The sequence below is a fragment of the Olea europaea genome, unplaced genomic scaffold (genome assembly GCF_002742605.1).
Source record: "Olea europaea var. sylvestris unplaced genomic scaffold, O_europaea_v1 scaffold1132, whole genome shotgun sequence".
Taxonomy (NCBI): domain Eukaryota; kingdom Viridiplantae; phylum Streptophyta; class Magnoliopsida; order Lamiales; family Oleaceae; genus Olea; species Olea europaea.
In genome coordinates, this window is record NW_019228702.1 from 36,619 (window position 1) to 54,266 (window position 17,648).

The window sequence follows — 17,648 nt, forward strand, 5'->3', positions numbered from 1 at the left end:
ACATGGGACAATTTTGTCATTTGTTGCGACGGTGCTGGAATGGGCTATAATTTTGCAAGCTGATTGGAAACGGCCCCAGAAATTTAACTCGGGGCGAAATCCAGAGATCTCGAGAAATTAAGAAAGAAAAACAGCACCAGGGGCAATTTTGTCATTTGTCGCGATGGCGTCGAAATGGGCTGAAATTTGGCAGGCTGACTGGAAACTGCCCGAGAAATTGGACTCGGGGCAGAATTCCGAGATCTCGGGAAATTAACAAAGAAAAATTGCCCCAGGGACAATTTTGTCATTTGTCGCGACGGTGTCGGAATGGGCTGAAATTTAGCAGGCTGATTGGAAACTGCCCGAGAACTAGGGCTCGGGGCGGAATCTCGAGATCTTGGGAAATTAACAATGTAAAAACCGCACCAGGAGCAATTTTGTCATTTGTCGCGACGGTGTCCGAATGGGCTGAAATTTGGCAGGCTTATCGGAAACTGCCCGAGAAATTGGACTCGGGGCGGAGTCCCGAGATCTCGGGAAATCAAAAAAGAAAAGCCGCACAAGGGGCAATTTTGTCAATTGTCGCGACGATGTCGGAATGGCCTAAAGTTTGGCAGGCTGATTGGAAACAGCTCGAGAAATTGGACTCGGGGTGGAATTCCGATATCTCGGGAAATTATCAATGAAAAACTGAACCTGGGCGATTTTGTCATTTGTCACGACGGTGCTGGAATGGACTGTAAATTTGCAAGCTGATGGGAAACGGCCCGTGAAATTTGACTAGGGGCGAAATCCCGAGATCTCGAGAAATTAACAAAGAAAAATAGCACCAGGGGCAATTTTGTCATTTGTCGCGATGGTGTCAGAATGTGCTGCAATTTTGCAAGCTGATTGAAAACAGCCCGAGAAATTTGACTCGGGGCGAAATCCCGAGATCTTGTGTAATTAACAAAGAAAAACAGCAACAGGGGCAATTTTATCATTCGTCGCGACGGTGTCGGAATGGGCTGAAATTTGGCAGGCTGATTGGAAACTGCCCGAGAACCTGGACTTGGGGTGGAATCTCGTGATCTCGTGAAATTAACAATGAAAACTGGATATGGGACAATTTTGTCGTTTGTTGCGACGGTACTGGAATGGGCTGTAATTTTGCAAGATGATTGGAAACGGCCCGAGAAATTTGACTCGAGGCAAAATCCCGAGATCTCGAGAAATTAACAAAGAAAAGCAACACCAGGGGCAATTTTGTCATCTGTCGCAATGGTGTCGAAATGTGCTGAAATTAAGCGGGCTGATTGGAAACCGCCCGAGAAATTGGACTTGTGGCGGAGTCCCGATATTTCGGGAAATTAACAAAGACAAATCGCACCAGGGGCAATTCTGTCATTTGTCGCGACGGTGTCGGAATGGGATTAAATTTGGCAGGCTGATTGGAAACGGTCGAGAAATTGGAATCAGGGCGGAATCCTGAGATCTCGGGAAATTGACAATGAAAAATCGCACCAGGGGCAATTTTGTCATTTGCCGCGACGTTGCTAGAATGGGCTGAAATTTTGCAACCTGATTGGAAACAGTCCCAGAAATTGGACCCGTGGCGGAATCCCAGGATCTTGAGAAATTAACAAAGAAAAATCGCACCAGGGGCAATTTTGTCATTTGTCGTGACGGTGTCGGAATGGGCTGAAATTTGGCAGGCTGATTGGAAACTACCCGAGAACTTGGACTCAAGGTGGAATCCCGAGATCTCGAGAAATTAACAAAGTAAAAACCGCACCAGGGGCAATTTTGTCATTTGTCGCGACGGTGTCGAAATAGGCTGAAATTTGGCAGGCTGATTGGAAACTGCTCGAGAAATTGGACTCGCGTCGGAGTACCGAGATCTCAATTAATTAACGAAGAAAAATCGCACTAGGGGCAATTTCGTCATTTTTCGCGACGGTGTAGGAATGGGCTGAAATTTGGCAGGCTTATCGAAAACTGCCGAAGAAATTGTACTCAGGGCGGAGTCCCGAGATCTCGAGAAATTAACATAGAAAAGCCGCATCAGGGGCAATTTTGTCATTTATCACGACGGTGTCAGAATGGGCTAAAATTTGGTTGGCTTATTGGAAACGGCTCGAGAAATTGGACTCGGGGCGAAATCCCGAGATCTCGAGAAATTATCAATGAAAAACTGAACCAGGGGCAATTTTGTCCTTTGTCGCGACGGTGCTGAAATGGGCTGTAATTTTGCAAGCTGATGGGAAACGGCCCGAGAAATTTGACTCGGGGTAGAATTTCGAGATCTCGAGAAATTAACAAAGTAAAACAGCACCAGTGGCAATTTTGTCATTTGTCGCGACGGTCTTGGAATGGGCTATAATTTTGTAAGCTGATTGGAAACGGCCCAAGAAATTTGACTCGGGGCGGAATATCGAGATCTCGAGAAATTAACAAACAAAAACAGCACCAGGGGCAATTTTGTCATTTGTCGCGACGGTGTCGGAATGGGCTGAAATTTGGCAGGCTGATTAGAAACTGCCCGAGAAATTGGACTCAAAGCAGAGTCGCGAGATCTCGAGAAATTAGCAAAGAAAAATCGAACCACGGGCAATTTTGTCTTTTGTCGCGATGGTGCTGGAATGGGCTAAAATTTTGAAGGCGATTGGAAACGGCCTTAGAAATTGGACTCGGGGCGGAATCCCGAGATCTCGAGAAATTAACAAAGAAAAACTGCACCAGTGGCAATTTTGTCATTTGTCGCGACGGTGTCGGAATGCGCTGAAGTTTGGTAGGCTGATTGGAAACTGCTAGAGAACTTGGACTCGGGGCAGAATCTCGAGATCTCGAGAAATTAACAAAGTAAAAACCGCACAAGGGGCAATTTTATCATTTGTCGCGACGGTGTTGGAATGGGCTGAAATTTGGCAGGCTGATTGGAAACAGCCCAAGAAATTGGACTCGGGGCGGAATCCCGAGATCTTGGGAAATTAACAAAGAAAAACCACAGCAGGGGCAATTATGTCATTTGCCGCGACGGTGTCGAAATGAGCCGAAATTTGCAGGCTGATTGGAAATTACCCGAAAAATTGGACTCGGGTCGGAGTATCGAGATCTCGAGAAATTAACAAAGAAAAATCGCACCTGGGCCAATTTTGTCATTCGTCGCGACGGTGTCGAAATGGGTTGAAATTTGGCAGGTTGATTGGAAACTGCCAGAGAAATTGGACTCGGGGCGAAATCTCGAGATCTCAGGAAATTAACTAAGAAAAATCGCACCAGAGGCAATTTTGTCGATTGTCGCGATGGTGTCGAAATGGGCTGAAATTTGGCAGGCTGATTGGAACATGCTCGAGAAATTGGACTCGAGGCAGAATCCTGAGATCTCGAGAAATTAACAAAGAAAAACCACAGCAGGGGCAATTATGTCATTTGCCGCGACGGTGTCGAAATGAGATGAAATTTGGCAGGCGATTGGAAATTGCCCGAAAAATTGGACTCGGGTCGAAGTACTGAGATCTCGAGAAATTAACAAAGAAAAATAGCACCGGGGCCAATTTTGTCATTTGTCGTGACGGTGTCGGAATGGGCTGAAATTTGGCAGGTTGATTGGAAATTGCCCGAGAACTAGGACTCGGGGCGGAATCTCGAGATCTCGGGAAATTAACAAAGTAAAAACCGCACCAGGGGTAATTTTGTCATTTGTCGCGATGGTGTCGGAATGGGCTGAAATTTGGCAGGCTAATCAGACACTGTCCGAGAAATTGGACTCGAGGTGGAGTCCCGAGATCTCGGGAAATTAACAAAGAAAAACCGCACCAGGGGCAATTTTGTCAATTATCGCGACGATGTTGGAATGGGCAAAAGTTTGGCAGGCTGATTGGAAACGGCTCAAGAAATTGGACTCGGGGTGGAATCCCGATATCTCGAGAAATTATCAATGAAAAACTGAACCTGGGCAATTTTGTCATTTGTCGCAACGGTGCTGGAATGGGCTGTAATTTTGCAAGCTGATGGGCAACGGCCCGTGAAATTTGACTCGAGGCGAAATCCCGAGATCTCGAGAAATTAACAAAGAAAAACAGCACCAGGGGCAATTTTTTCATTTGTCGCGACGGTGTCGGAATGGACTGCAATTTTGCAAGCTAATTGGAAACGGCCCGAGAAATTTGACTCTGGGGGGAATCCCGAGATCTCGGGAAATTATCAATGAAAAACTGAACCAGGGGCGATTTTGTCATTTGTAGCGACTGTGCTGGAATGGGCTATAATTTTGCAAGCTGATGGGAAACAGCCGGAGAAATTTGACTCGGGGCGAAATCCCGAGATCTCGAGAAATTAACAAAGAAAAACGGCACCAGTGGTAATTTTGTCATTTGTCGCGACGGTGTCGGAATGGGCTGTAATTTTGCAAGTTGATTGGAAACGGCACCAGAAATTTGACTCGAGGTGGAATCCCGAGATCTCGAGAAATTAACAAAGAAAAACAGCACCAGGGGCAATTTTGTAATTTGTCGCGACGGTGTCTGAATGGGCTGAAATTTTGCTGGCTGATTGGAAACTATCAGAGAAATTGGACTCGGGGCGGAGTCCCGAAATCTCAGGAAATTAACAAAGACAAATCACACCAGGGGCAATTTTGTCATTTGTCGCGACGGTGCTGGAATGGGCTGAAATTTTGCAGGCTGATTGGAAACGGCCCCGAAAATTGGACTCGGGGTGGAATCCCGAGATCTTGAGAAATTAAGAAAGAAAAGCCGCACCAGTGGCAATTTTGTCATTTTTCACGACGGATTCGGAATTGGCTGAAATTTGGCAGGCTGATTGGAAACTGCCCAAGAACTTGGACTCGGTGCGGAATCCTAAGATCTCGGGAAATTAACAATGAGAAACTTAACCAAGGACAATTTTCTCAATTGTTGTGACGGTGCTGGAATGGGCTGTAATTTTGCAAGTTAATTGGAAACGGCCCCAGAAATTTGACTCTAGACGGAATCCCGAGATCTCGAGAAATTAACAAAGAAAAACCGCACCAGGGGCAATTTTGTCATTTGTCGCGACAGTGTCGGAATGGGCTGAAATTTGGCAGGCTGATTGGAAACTACCCGAGAACTTGGACTCAGGGCGGAATCCCGAGATCTCGGGAAATTAACAAAGTAAAAACCGCACCAGGGGCAATTTTGTCATTTGTCGCGACGGTGTCGAAATGGGCTGAAATTTGGCAGGCTGATTGGAAACTGCTCGAGAAATTGGACTCGGGGTCGGAGTACCGAGATCTCGATAAATTAACGAAGAAAAATCGCACCAGCGGCAATTTTGTCATTTGTCTCGACGGTGTCAGAATGGGCTGAAATTTGGCAAGCTGATTGGAAACTGCCCGAGAAATTGGACTCTGGGCGGAATCTCGAGATCTCGGGAAATTAACAAAGAATAATCGCAACAGGGGCAATTTTGTCATTTGTCGCGACGATTTCGGAATGGGCTGAAATTTGGCAGGCTTATCGAAAACTGCCCGAGAAATTGGACTTGGGGCGGAGTCCCGAAATCTTGAGAAATTAACAAAGAAAAATTGCACCAGGGGCAATTTTGTCATTTGCCGAGATGGAGTTGGAGTGGGCTGAAATTTGGTAGGCTGATTGGAAACTGCCCGAGAACGTGGACTTGGGGCGGAATCCCGAGATCCCGGGAAATTAACAAAGAAAAACCGCACCAGGGGCAATTTTGTCATTTGTCGCGACGGTGTCCGAATGGGCTAAAATTTGGCAGGCTTATCGAAAACTGCCCGAGAAATTGGACTCGAGGTGGAGTCTCGAGATCTCGGGAAATTAACAAAGCAAAATCGTACCAGGGGCAATTTTGTCATTATTCGTGACGGTGTCGAAATGGGCTAAAGTTTTGCAGGCTGATTGGAAACGGCTCGAAAAATTGGACTCGGGGCGGAATCCCGAGATCCCGGGAAATTATAAATCAAAAACTGAACTTGGAGCAATTTTTCATTTGTCGCGACGGTGCTGGAATGGGCTGTAATTTTGCAAACTGATGGGAAATGGCCCGAAAAATTTGACTAGGGACAGAATTCCGAGATCTCGAGATATTAACAAAGAAAAGCAGCACCAGTGGCAATTTTGTCATTTGTCGCGATGGTGTCGGAATAAGCTATAATTTTGCAAGCTGATTGGAAATGCCCGAGAAATTTTACTCAGGGCGGAATCCCAAGATCTCGAGAAATTAACAAAGAAAAACAGCACCAGGGGCAATTTTATCATTAGTCGCGACGGTGTCAGAATGGGGTGAAATTTGGCAGGCTGATTGGAAACTGCCTGAGAAATTGGACTCGGGGCGGAGTTCCGAGATCTCGAGAAATTAACAAAGAAAAATCGCACCAGGGACAATTTTGTCATTTGTCGCTACGGTGCTGGAATGGGTTGAAATTTTGCAGGCTAATTGGAAACGGCCCTAGAAATTGGACTGGGGGCGGAATCTCGAGATCTTGAGAAATTAACAAAGAAAAATCACACCAGTGGCAATTTTGTAATTTATCGCGACGGTGTCGGAATGGGCTGATATCTGGCAGATTGATTGGAAACTGCTCGAGAACTTGGACTCGGGGCGAAATCCCGAGATCTCGGGGAATTAACAATGAAAAACTGAACATGGGACAATTTTGTCATTTGTTGCGACGGTGCTGGAATGGGCTGTAATTTTGCAAGCTGATTGAAAACGGCACCAGAAATTTGACTCGGGGTGGAGTCCCGAGATCTCGGGAAATTAACAAAGAAAAATCGTACCAGGGGCAATTTTGTCATTTGTTCGCGACGGTGCCAGAATGGGCGATAATTTTGCAAGTTGATTGGAAACGGCCCGAGAAATTTGACTCGGGGCGGAATCCCGAGATCTCGAGAAATTAATAAAGAAAAACCGCACCAGTGGGAAATTTGTCATTTGTCACGATGGTTAGGAATGGGCTGAAATTTGATAGGCTGATTGGAAACTGCCCGAGAACTTGGACTCGGTGCGAAATCCCAAGATCTCTGGAAATTAACAAAGAAAAACCACAGTAGGGGCAATTATGTCATTTATTGTGAAGATGTCGAAATGGGCCGAAATTTGGCAGGCTGATTGGAAACTGCCCGAGAAATTGGACTAGGACAGAGTCCCGAGATCTCGGGAAATTAACAAAGAAAAACCACACCAGGGGCAATTTTGTCATTTATCGCGACGGTGTCAGAATGGGCTAAAATTTGGTTGGCTTATTGGAAACGGCTCGAGAAATTGGACTCGGGTAGAAATCTCGAGATCTCGAGAAATTATCAATGAAAAACTGAACCAGGGGCAATTTTGTCCTTTGTCGCGACGGTGTTAGAATGGGCTGTAATTTTGCAAGTTGATGGGAAACGGCCTGAGAAATTTGACTCGGGGTAGAATTCCGAGATCTCGAGAAATTAACAAAGTAAAACAGCACCAGTGGCAATTTTGTCATTTGTCGCGACGATCTGGGAATGGGCTGTAATTTTGCAAGCTGATTGGAAATGGCCCGAGAAATTAGGCTCGGGGCGGAATCTCGAGATCTGAGGAAATTAACAAACAAAAACAGCACCAAGGGCAATTTTGTCATTTGTCACGACGGTGTCGAAATGGGCTGAAATTTGGCAGGCTGATTAGAAACTGCCCGAGAAATTGGACTGGGGCAGAGTCCCGAGATCTCGAGAAATTAGCAAAGAAAAATCGAACCAGGGGCAATTTTGTCTTTTGTCGCGATGGTGCTGGAATGGGCTAAAATTTTGCAGGCCGATTGGAAACGGCCCCAGAAATTGAATTCGGAATGGAATCCTGAGATCTTGAGAAATTAACAAAGAAAAATCGCACCAGGGGCAATTTTGTCATTTGTCGCGACGGTGTCGGTATGAACTGAAATTTGGTAGGCTGATTGGAAACAGTCCGAGAAATTGGACTCGGGGTAGAATCCCGAGATCTCGAGAAATTAACAAAGAAAAACCACAGTAGGGGCAATTATGTCATTTGTTGCGACGGTGTCGGAATGGTATCCAAGGACTTGCTTTACGAAATATTTTTGATACCACTACAATTAAATTATTTACGGAATTAATGAATAGTAAATAGGGATGACAACGGGGACGTGACGATTATCCTCGTTCATATCCAGTCAAAACTTTTCTGAAACAGTTAAAATGATTGATTTTCTGAAACAGGAGAGAGTGTATCTGATCTTATTAGAAATGTAGTAAAGTCCCAATAATTTCTTTATTAAAAATGTAGTAATAAATGCATATGCCATGCAAACACTACAACCTTTGTGGTAACATAATGATTAATGAATTACTCCATGTGCTTAACACCTAATTATTCACTGACTTTAAAGGCAAATTGGCAATAAAACAATTTTAAATCTTATAAGGAAGCTGATTGCAACTTGCAATTTGCACATTCGTCAGCCTTTGAGATTTGTGTGTTTACTCAATAGTCAATACAAATGAGAATAAATACAGAATGTATGATGTATCTAAACTTGGAATTCCTATAAATCTGTGATTTAAGAGCGACTTAAATCAGTGAAGGTAAGGGTCATTACTATAAGAGAAGATTTACAAGTTACGTTTCGATGATTTTTTTGATATCTTGTAATTCATGTGTTCATTACATAATACGCTACAATCATGCTGGACAATTCTTATGATGTCTTTTTACTCATCTGTTTATAGTTACACATATTACAATAATAAGAATTATAAGAGTTCACGTACAAATGTTTCATAGATAAAAGCTTATATCATACCTTGAAAGTCTCTCATTGCTCACTTTAGAAAATGTTAGAATTAAAGCTTATACTATGTATTGTAAAATATTCTCATTTATTACTTCCCTATTATCTTTTTACCTAATTATTTACCTACTTATTAAAAAAAGGTTGAACCTCAACCTTAAGGGCACCCACCGCCCCGCCTCGCCCCTGAAATATCGTAAGAAAAGTAAATCGCAGAATGTGCCCCAACAAGTTAAGGAATAAGAACTTGCCTAAATACTGGTGCTTACAAAGAGTTCAATTTCAGTCCAATCCTTTACCTACTTACTATTCACAATAGGAGGTGGCGATCACATTTAGGGATTTTTATATTAGCGCGGGGCTCACATGCATTGCAAAAGGGGGAATAACTTTCGATACATGTCATTCGGTACAAATACAATTGTCCTAAAGATAATAGTCAGAAGTTTGGAAATTTTAAGATCTTTGTATGTTCGCCAATTTTAGAAAAAGCCAATTTTAGTATTGCCTACAAATTTCCATCATCCTACTTTTCTACCTCCTAATCCGAATGAATTTACCTATTTCCTCTCATCTGTAAATTGTAATAAAGGGAGAGAGCGATGGTGATGGTGATGGTGATGGGATGGTTGGGGTGCGAACTATAAAGTAAAAATATTAATCCTAAGAATAAATTAAGTTATTATATTTTTAAATTAATCTTGAAAGAAGTCATTGTAAACATCCCTAAAAAATGTCATAAAAATTTTAAAACTTAATAAAAGTTTATTAAGGTAAAGGAAATCTTTTTAGATTTCCTCTTCATCAAATTAATATGGAACCTACAATCCTTAATGTTAAAAGATTTTCTTTATTCAATATTCTAAATTAAACTCGTTTCATTTTGGAAGAAAAACCCTAGAAAATGGAAATAATTCACAATTACTTGCATTCAAGAAATGAAATTTCCACTGTGTTTATATGCACAATGAAATTTCAGCTAAAAATGTCTAATGCTCATAGGGTTTGTACAAGGTCTCTCACATGTTGTGTGAGGGGGCGAGAGATTATTTAAAAAAAATAAAATTACCCACCCCTTATAATGCGTCTAGGTTGTACAGACTGTGTGCCTGTATAGCCACATTGTTCAATTTCAGCTGGCGTGGGGTTATTTGACGTCATATATGAGCTGGATCCACAATGAAAAGAGTGTCCCACTATCCATGAAAAAAAATCAGAATTAATCCAAAAAACTCCCAAAGAAAAAAAAAATTGTTCAGGAAGCACATAAGCACAAAACGATGTCTTTTAATCTTATGTTCTTATATATACCCACATATATATAGCAATTTTTTCCCTCTTTTCCCCACTTTTTCTTGCAGCAAAACGTTGAAAAGAGTTGGAAATCTTGAAATTCCATTTATTATCCTTTTCTTCCTTAATATTTTTTTCTTGGAGGGTGAAATCAGAAATTATACGCAGTAGAAAGTTAAGAGTTTTTGATTACTTGGTTTAGTTTTTCCATCTGGGTTCATATATGTGTGGAAATTGAAGAAAAAATGAATCTTGGCGGCTCACAAGCAGTGAAATCCATGTCTGTATCGAGTTCAAGCGTTACTCGGAAATCCGGTGATGGAGTCTCCGACCAGTTTCCGGCGGGTCTCAGAGTACTTGTTGTGGATGATGACCCCACTTGTCTCAGGATCTTGGAGAAAATGCTCGAGAATTGCCTCTATGAAGGTACCTTTAACAAACACACACAAATACGTGTTTGTAAATTTTGTTCCCAGAATTGTTCAGTTCTGGGTTTTTTTTTTTTTTGGCAATAATCATGTTTTTTGAAGTTCAAATCTGCATTTCTTTTATTATTATTATTATTTATTTTTTTGTGTGGGTTTTGTATGATTGTTCACATAACAGGTCTTAAATGTGAAAATAAATTTTTCTCTGTTTAATTTATCCAGATTTTCCTTTTTTGAATTTATAATATGTGTTTGACTAGAGGAAAGAGAATTTAATCCATTAATGGAGATAAGTTTGTGACAGCGTAATATGGAGATTGTGGAACTTCATTTTCTGTAGAGAAAAGCCTAAAAAAAAAAAAACGGATGGTTTACTAGATCTCACGCCAAAATTATAATGTTAGAAGATGTACCGTCAAATTTTCAATCTTTATGCTCAAATATTTTCTCATTGTTGGGTGTGCATATCTCCGGACTGGGAAATGTTTTTCATAATTCCTTAGAAGGCTGATCTAATTTAACGGGGAATTTCAGTTACCAAGTGCAATCGGGCAGAGCTTGCCTTAAGTTATCTAAGGGAGAACAAGAATGTTTATGACATTGTTATAAGTGATGTTCACATGCCGGACATGGATGGTTTCAAACTTCTTGAGTATGTTGGACTCGAGATGGACCTTCCCGTTATCAGTAAGTTTCCCAATTCATTATTTTCGGACTCTGTTCAACCTGAAACCAAGAATACCTGTTTCGTATAGACTTGTCTTTACTTTGATATTTGGTTGTGTGGTTGTTAGTGATGTCTGCGGATGATAGCAAAAAAGTTGTGATGAAGGGGATTACTCATGGTGCGGTGGATTATCTCATCAAACCGGTTCGCATTGAGGCAATGAAGAATATATGGCAGCATGTGGTTCGCAAAAAAAAGGTCGAGTATAAGGGAAAGGAGTATGAACAAACAGGATGTGTGGAAGATGGAGAACAGCAGCAAAAACCACCTGAAGATGCTGAATATTCATCTTCAGCCAATGAGGGGAGTTGGAAAAATCCAAAGAAAAGAAAGGATGAGGAAGAAGAAGCAGAAGAAAGAGATGATCCATCAACATTGAAGAAACCACGTGTGGTTTGGTCGGTTGAGCTCCATCAGCAGTTTGTCACCGCTGTTAATCACCTTGGACTAGACAGTATGAATCTTCTCCAACCTATTCTTTTTATGACCATTTAGTTATCTTAAATATTTTACTTCAATTTACTACTATTTATTTGTTACTCGTATTATTTGATACTCTATACATTTCATACTCTGGAAAATTCCTTTAGAATCTAGTTACTTTTGCTTATTGGAAATACTGTTTTTCGGATATCCGTCCACTGTCGAATATCTATGTTCCGTGGATATGTAGTTCTGACCAAGAATGGGAATGTTATTCTTAGGATAATTTTGACTTTGGCAATTTTCCTTTTCCTGCATAAGTCTGCTATCATATAAACTTGTATTCATTATGTTCCAACTCTACGAATTATTGCAGAGGCTGTTCCTAAGAAAATCCTGGAACTAATGAATGTCCCTGGGCTTACAAGGGAGAACGTTGCAAGCCATCTTCAGGTTGTACTACATTTTTCCTTCCACTTCATCAGACACTTGCTCGATTGAGATATTTGTCATTTACTTGTAAATGTTTTCATCTTTTGACCTGTGATTCACTTCTCTTGGAAGCTTCTAACTTTAGCAACCTTATTGATGCAGAAGTATCGTCTTTATCTAAGAAGGCTAAGTGGCGTATCACAGCATCAGAGTGGACTCAATAATGCCTTTATGGGACCTACAGATTCAACCTTTGGGCCAATGTCTTCTCTCAATGGGCTTGATCTTCAAGTTCTTGCTGCTTCAGGTCAGCTTCCACCACAAAACCTTGCTACAATCCAGGCAGCTTCTTTTGGTCAGGCTACAAACAAATCACCTGTACCAGTTCACCTAGTTGATCAAAGAAATCTTTTCAGCTTTGAAAGTCCCAAGTTAAGGTTTGGTGAGGATTCACAACTGCTTAACAATAATAGTAAGCAAATCAATTTGCTCCATGGTATCCCTACAAATATGGAACCGAAGCAGCTTGCCACTTTGCGTCAATCTGCGAAATCGTTCGGGAACCTGAATACACAACTGATGCGGATATTCATTTACTATTTATTTTCTTCCATTTACTATTTATTTTCTTTTTGGACTATTAGTTATATTCTAGTTGGATTATTATTTATATTTCTGTTATTGGGCTTGTTTAGTGGGTTTGGCCCAAGCCCTTCTCTTTAGAGTTTGTGTTCTACTATTTATTTCTGTTTTGTTTCTCATTTGAGATTGTTGATGATGAATTAGAGTTGAAATATTTTTGGTGGCTTGCAGCCGTTTTCTCCCTCCCCTCTCTTCCCCTGGTTTCTTCTCCTCTTCTCCCTTCTCTCTGTTTCTCCTCTCCGTTCCTTCTTCTTTCTTTCTTATTCATCCTACATCAAATTTGGTATCAGAGCTAAATCTTGGGTATTTTTCTCTTATAATTCAAAATTTTCTTCTTTCCCTTTTTCCAAAACTTGTTGAACAGCAGAAACAAAAAGGATTTGTTGGAAGATAGCAGTTTTTCCTTCCTAGGTAAAAAAAAAAAAAAAAAAAAAAGGTCATATTTTGAGCATTTTCCGCGTTTTGAGTTTTTTAACTATGATTTTGAGTTTTCGGTTATAATTTTTTTTTTTTTTTGTTATCAGAAATGCATTTTTGAAAACAGCAGATCAAACACGTTTTTGGATATTTTCGAAAATTAAAAACAAAAAGCGACGGAAAAAACGACAAATCAAACGCGATATTAGTTACCCAAAGTAAAATGGCTTAACTAGTATTTGACCATTGCTTTATTATTTTACATATACCAGCAGTACTAGCTTGTTGTATATAATTTTAGTCCCAAATTTTAAATTAAAAAAAAAAATTAGCTCAAATTTTCATTTTCCATTACTTGCACTTTTTGTTCGTTGATCTCTCTATTGCATGTCATTAAGTTGCTATTACTGTGCATGTAGTTACATATTGGTCATCTTGTTACTTCTAGCTCTAGTACCTTAAACATGGACCCCTCACAATTCGATGCACTCACCCGACAAATAGCGGCTATTCAAACTCAAATGACCGCTACTCTTGAAGAAAGTAAGGTCCTATCTGCTAGTTTGAAAAATTTTAAACACATCCCTCATTCGATTGATGTTGATAATTCTAAGGTGTCCCATAATAGACAACATTGTCGACAAGGTAATCAAAAATACTTTCGACTCGATCGGAAGGATAGGGATAGGAATAGGGATCAGATTCGTGAGCGAAAACGAGATAATTTTGAAATTCTTACTCAATGGAATGCCCTTAAACAAGGAAATCAATTAGTGACTGAGTATATCGCGCAATTTGAGGAATTTCGAACCAAATGTCATTTAATTGAGGATGAGAGCACGACTTTGAGTAGGTTTAGCCAAGGTCTGAGAGATGATCTTAAGCGCGAGCTTTTCCTTCGAGGTGTCACTACTCTTGATCACGCTTACTCTTTAGCTCGAGATTATGAGTTGATTATTAGTACTCCATATGAAAAGCGTGGTCATCGTCGCTCACCCATCTCATTAGCGTCGCCTCATCATAAGTCTATCATAAAACCGTCTCCGTCTAATGTTCCTCCTATTTGGAAAAATAATTGTAAAGGTCGTGATAGTCCAAGATCTTCTTTTCCATGTAGAAAGCATATGGACAATCATTCTTTCGTGTCATTGGCTCCAATTCCTCCCGTTAAGTCCCTTCTAGGTCCTCCCCCGTCTGATATTCCTCTAATTTTGAAAAATAAGGGTAAAAATTTTGATAATCATCATTTGGCTTCATTGGCTCCACCTCCTCCCGTTAAGTCCCTTCTAGGACCCCCCCTTCTAATGGTTCTCCAATTTTGAAAAATCAGGGTAGAATTTCTGAAACTCCAAGGTCTTCTTCTCACTTGTTGTGCGTCAACTGCAAAGACTTTGGTCACATTTCTTCTAAATGTCCTAATCGAACCCTAATCATGAAAGAACGAAAGAATGTAATAGAGGAGCCGTTAGAAGATCTAGTCTATGAACCTAAACTTGAAGATCTTGATGACTTGGATAATAGTGAGGACACTTCCTTAGGTGGAATCCAGACTCTTCTCGAGACATTGGATACTATATCTCTTATCTCCGACAATTCTCGATCACATGTTATATGTCATACCCTTACCCAAGTTAAAGAGCTTGATGATGTCACCAGTCACCCTTGAAAAATCCAGTCACTTGTGGTTAACACTAAGGCAAAATTATCCACCACTGACCAACCTCAAATTGATGGTCAAAACAAAAGTGCTAACCAAAATCCTGACAATTTATTACAGTCTCTAGTCCAGAAAAATCTTAGGAATTTGGACTTGATCCCTCCAATTGTTCAAATTGCATATAACGATCCAGTGAACTGGTCTTTAGGTCTAAAACGCTTTGAAATTATTCTTGGTTGTGAACCTTTGAAACCTCTAGACCTTATTCTCATGCACCCACATGCTTGTGTGTCTATGTCAGTTGAGGTAGTTGTATCACATTTTCATAGCTTGCATATTGAGATCAATAAACAATTTGAAGCAAGTAAAGCATTATATAAACCTCAAGTTGTTTGGCATAAACAATACTTTGAATTTAATATTGGGGATTATGTTATATTGCAAGCGTGTAATGCTGGTCTTTTTAAAATTTCAAAGCATGTTGGTCAAAATGTCTATGTAAATGACCTTTTATCACATTATGACCACCACCCTATTTTACTTGTTATGGACTTCGATGCTTACAACGGCTATTTTAGCCCTTCTGATGACCCGTTTCTACTCCCACATAAGAATTCCCACACTGACTCTTTTGCCATGTCTGCTTCAATCTCACCTATCACAGCACACAAAAATAAAATTGATGTTATTTTGGATGAACAACTTGTGTTGACCAATAATAGAGAGATTCAAAACTTTCTTGTTCGTTGGATGGATCGACTTGATTCTGAAGGCACATGGATTCCCAAAGAGAGATTTCAGCAGTGTGAGCCAAATTTATTGGAGCTTTATAAGAGGCAGCAAAATTCTCACTCGCCTAATTTATCTTGGTCAGCTCATGTTTTTGCGGGTAATTTGCAATTGGCATCGTCACCATTTGTGGAATTTCGATATTTGGTTCGTCAGAGAGATCGTCCCCCATGGCATAACTTGGAGCCTTTAGCATTAGATTAATTGCAACATTTTGATTTATCCACTCGACGGGGTCGAGTTTTTCTCCCACCCCGGGAGAGTTGATGCGGACATCCATTTACTATTTATTTTCTTCCATTTACTATTTACTTTCTTTTTGGACTATTAGTTATATTCTAGTTGGATTATTATTTATATTTCTGTTATTGGGCTTGTTTAGTGGGTTTGGTCCAAACCCTTCTCTTTAGGGTTTGTGTTCTACTATTTATTTCTGTTTTGTTTCTCATTTGAGACTGTTGATGATGAATTAGAATTGAAATATTTTTGGTGGCTTGCAGCCGTTTTCTCCTTCCTCTCTCTTCCCCTGGTTTCTTCTCCTCTTCTCCCTTCTCTCTGTTTCTCCTCCCCGTTCCTTCTTCTTTCTTTCTTATTCATCCTACATCAACAACTCCACTCTCAGTCAAGTGAAACCGGCTCTCTACTGACACAGATGTCTCAATCTCAGTCTAGGACACCAATATTAAATGAAATCAGTGGCACCCATGTCTTGACTCTTCCATCGTCTCCAGGTCAGCCCATGTTGTTGCGGGCACTCCCTAGCTCTGTCTTGTCGCGAAATGGAATTGAAAATGTTCGCAGAGGAACACTTGGTTCAGTTTCACAGCCCTCTCCAGATCTAGAATTTTCCATAAATCAGGGGGACGAGTTTCCGGGCAACAGTTTTCCTCTCATGAGTAATTCAGGTATGTCGATTCTCACCTCTAAAGGGATGCTGCAAGAAGAGGTTAATTCGGAAATGAAAATGCCTAGAGGTTATCTTCCTAATTATGACACTTCTGATGAGCTGAATCAGAATAGAACTCAAGATTGGGGTATGCAGAATGTTGGATCAACCTTTGACGTGTCTCAGCATTCTAACATACAAGGGAGCTTAGATGTTTTACCTTCAATTTTAGTTCAACAAGGGTTTTCTTCTAGCCATAAGAGTGAACAAAGCAGGAATGCGTTTGTTAGTAAGGCAGCCTTCTCAGTTGGGGACGGAAGAATTGGTAACACTTCAAACCCTGGTCACCCACTTAACTTGTCTCTGGCTGATATTTCACAAAGGATCAAGTCTGAAAGACTGCCAAATATGGGCTTCCAGAATACCTTCTTCTCTGAACAGTTTGGTCAAGATGATCTCATGAGTGCACTTCTCAAACAGGCCTCTTCATTTCTAAACCTTGGCAAAAAGTATTATTAGATATTGAAAGTGAATGGGAGCTGTTTTCATAACACATATAAAGTTTTGTTCTATGTAAATTAGTAAGTTTGAAAACCATTAATCTTTTATTGGTCTATTTAGTTGTGTAAAAGTGAGAAAAAATATGCTTCGCCAAACATGCCTGTAAATTATTGCATTTATTAACTAATCCAAGCATTTTCTCATTATAGCAGCAAGAAGGCACAGGAGCTGTTGAAAGCGGGTTTGGATTTGATGGATATCACTTGGATAATCTTCCTGTGTAACACCTTTCCCTGCTGTAGCTTATTGCGTTTAGCACTTTCGTGGAGTCACAGTCCTGATCAAAGGCTGAAGATTCAGTTTGATGTCTGCTTCCAGAAGTAAGAATTTATCTGCATTATTTTGGTGTCAATAGCAAGCTGTGTTTATTTCTTTTTAAACTATAATGCAAAGCATGATGCTCGGTCAGGTGGATCAGCTACAATAGAAGACGACGTAGGGAAATGTGCAAAGCATACGCTAAATTTTGACAGCTTTTAGAATAGGCAATTGTAGTAGATACAGTATCATTTTCAGGAACTAGTGAATTTTCCTCGTTTGCGAGTGCCAGTCTATCTCTCTCTGCAAACTGGTGTCTGCTCTAACTCAAATAAAACAAATGTTTATTTTCCAGAATTTAGATGCTTTGTATAGATTTGATTTGAATTCAA

General features: G+C 40.5%; 1 protein-coding gene across 1 annotated transcript; it reads left to right on the forward strand.

The window, feature by feature from the left end:
• The first annotated feature begins 9,964 nt into the window (after positions 1–9,964).
• LOC111373431 (two-component response regulator ARR2-like) lies at positions 9,965–17,552 on the forward strand. The gene is made up of 7 exons (XM_022995968.1): positions 9,965–10,462; positions 10,999–11,151; positions 11,259–11,645; positions 11,991–12,067; positions 12,209–12,622; positions 16,162–16,917; positions 17,148–17,552. Exons 1-7 carry the CDS (start codon positions 10,282–10,284, stop codon positions 17,220–17,222), a joined length of 2,043 nt encoding a protein of 680 aa, XP_022851736.1. The 5' UTR covers positions 9,965–10,281; the 3' UTR covers positions 17,223–17,552.
• Positions 17,553–17,648: the final 96 nt, after the last annotated feature.